The sequence below is a fragment of the Phodopus roborovskii genome, unplaced genomic scaffold (assembly GCF_943737965.1).
Source record: "Phodopus roborovskii unplaced genomic scaffold, PHOROB, whole genome shotgun sequence".
NCBI classification, from domain to species: domain Eukaryota; kingdom Metazoa; phylum Chordata; class Mammalia; order Rodentia; family Cricetidae; genus Phodopus; species Phodopus roborovskii.
The window spans coordinates 18,032,803-18,035,408 of record NW_026126480.1 but is presented as its reverse complement, the minus strand read 5'-3'; the positions used below and the strand labels follow the sequence as shown (position 1 = coordinate 18,035,408).

Here is a 2,606-nt window from a genome sequence, read left to right as displayed (position 1 = left end):
GGGGTGGGATGGGAGGGGAGTGTGGTTAGGGTGCATGTGAGAGAGCAGAGAGGATAAAAGGGAGTGAGGGAGGGCGGGAGGGAAGGAGGGAGAGGGAACTGGGATGGACAAGTAAAATAATAAATTAAATGCTCTGACTTAAAAATTTAAATTCAAGGACAAGTTACTGGAGAAAAGGATTTCAATTTTTGTTTCCAAAGAAAATGAAAAGCTGTGGATTCCTTCCAGACTAATGTGGTTTGATCAAGCTAGACCACCTGAAACAGAGTACCAGGTGATCTTACATTTAAAACAGCTGGACAAAGCAGCCTTACAGACTACAGCCAGGATTTCTGCATCTTCTTAGAATCCCTCATGACAGCGCCCCTTACCAGCATGAAGTAGTTTGGAAAGAACGACGCCCAAATTCCCAAATATTGCGTATAAATGTTTGTTTTCATTTAAATGGACTTGGTTATAAAAGTAAAGAAAGAAAAAGAAAAGAAATATTAATTTACATATCATTGAAGATTACAGGCTTATCCTCTGCATATGTGAAGTTAGTCTAGGGAGAAGGCATCTGAAACCAGTAGTGTCATTCTTCATGACTTATAATTATTTATGAAATATTGTATCAGCTTTGGAATTATTTCACAGGTATATACAGGGTAACCATTGAGACATTAATTCCATCTAGATGCTTTTATTGAGTATTTATTATGTTGCAGAACTAAGTAGATACTATAGATATGTTTCTGAATGAAATAATTCTCATGAAATTGATACATCAGTGAAGAGTTGACTAGGGGAAACCATCCTTTTAAACTTAGAAAGTAGTACAAATTGGATTTCATAAAAAAGCATATTCAGATGTTTATGAGAGGGAGTTATAAGGAGAATAGTTGTCAGAAGGGGTGACCATGCCAAAAATACATTCCATGTTTTCAAAGACATTTTAAAATATAAAAAGGATAAATACATTATCTATGTATAGTGTGAGGAAAAGGAGATGAGGGTAAATGTGTAACTAGAAGCTTAATAACCAAATCTGAAATAATGGTCCCATTGGTCTTGGGTAATTATCATTATTATATTAAGTTTTGTAAAACAATAGCTTACCCTAAGAAAATGTTTTCTTACCAAGTTGTCTCTTCAAAGCACCCTTAAACTCATTATTCCTGAGGCTATAGATGAGGGGATTCAACATGGGTATCACTACCATGTAGAATAAAGACACCACTTTGTTCTGATCTGTGGAGTAGCTGGATTTGGGCATCACATAAATAAATGTTACAGTCCCATAGAACACAGTGACTGCAGTGAGGTGAGAGGTACAGGTGGAGAAGGCCTTCTGGCGGCCCTCGGTGGAGCGTATCTTCAGGATGGTGATGAGGATGTAGATGTAGGAGACAGCTATGACAAACACTGTGATCATGGTTACTAATCCAGCAGAAAAGGAGGTAACAACTGCAAAAACACTGACATCAGAACATGAGAGTTCCATCAAAGGAGCAAAATCACAGAAAAAGTGATTTATTCTATTTGGCCCACAGAAAAGAAAAGAAAGGAAGGAAATGGTGAAGGAGGTAGCATTCAGAAAAGCCCCTATGTAAGATCCTATAACCAACTGGATACAGACTTGTGTGGACATTTTAGTTGAATAAAGAAGTGGATTACAGATTGCCATGAAGCGATCATAAGCCATAGCAGCCAGAAGGAAGCATTCGACAGATCCAAAGAATGCACCTGAGCCAAACTGTATAAAACATCCAAGGTAGGAGATGGTATTTTGACTAACCAGAAAGTTGACAAGCATATTGGGTGTGACAGAAGATGAGATGCCTATGTCAACAGAAGCCAAGTGGCTGAGAAAAAAGTACATGGGGAGATGGAGTTGGGAAGAGACACTGATGAGGAGGATGGTGCTGAGGTTCCCAGACACAGTCACCAGGTAGATGCACAGGATGATGGTGAAGAGGACAACTCTAAGTACCAGGTCATCTGTTAAGCCCAATAAAATGAACTCTGTCACCACAGTGTAGTTTCCATCTACTAGGAAAGCCATGGGGGTGGTGTAGCTGCTGCCAGATCACAGCTGTGAAGGAGATATTATATGAAGAAATGTAAAAAAGTCACATGATTTAATTTAATACATATATGGAGAGCATTACCAACTAACATATTTTTTAAAGGTGGATCAAAATGGAATAGTTAAATAATTGCTAACTTTTATTAAATACATACTACATCACCAGCACAGGATTTAAATAATTGTATATTTTTCTTTTATAATTTCATTTGAATAGCATTATTTTTTTATTGTTTCCATTTTACAGCACAAAAATGTTTAAAGCTGTGTAACATATACATAATAAGTAACCAAATTATGGGGCTTCAGAGATGATTCAGTAGTTAGGAGTACTTGTACTTTCAAAGGGCCAGTGTTTGATCCCCAGCACCCATATGCTTTCTCATAGCAGTTTGAGGTTCTAGTTCTGGGGACCCAATGCCCGCTTCTGGTCTTCACAGACACAACAAATATATGTGACATGCATATGTATATGCAAGCAATATTCATAAACATAAAATAAAAACAACATATGTTTTAAAAATTAAAGTAAAGTAAA

General features: G+C 37.1%; 1 protein-coding gene across 1 annotated transcript; it reads right to left on the bottom strand.

Moving 5' to 3' along the window:
- Positions 1–1,099: 1,099 nt before the first annotated feature.
- On the bottom strand, positions 1,100–2,044 carry LOC127228150 (olfactory receptor 494). Its single transcript, XM_051192625.1, has one exon. The coding sequence runs from the start codon at positions 2,042–2,044 to the stop codon at positions 1,100–1,102; it is 945 nt and encodes a 314-aa protein (XP_051048582.1).
- Positions 2,045–2,606: the final 562 nt, after the last annotated feature.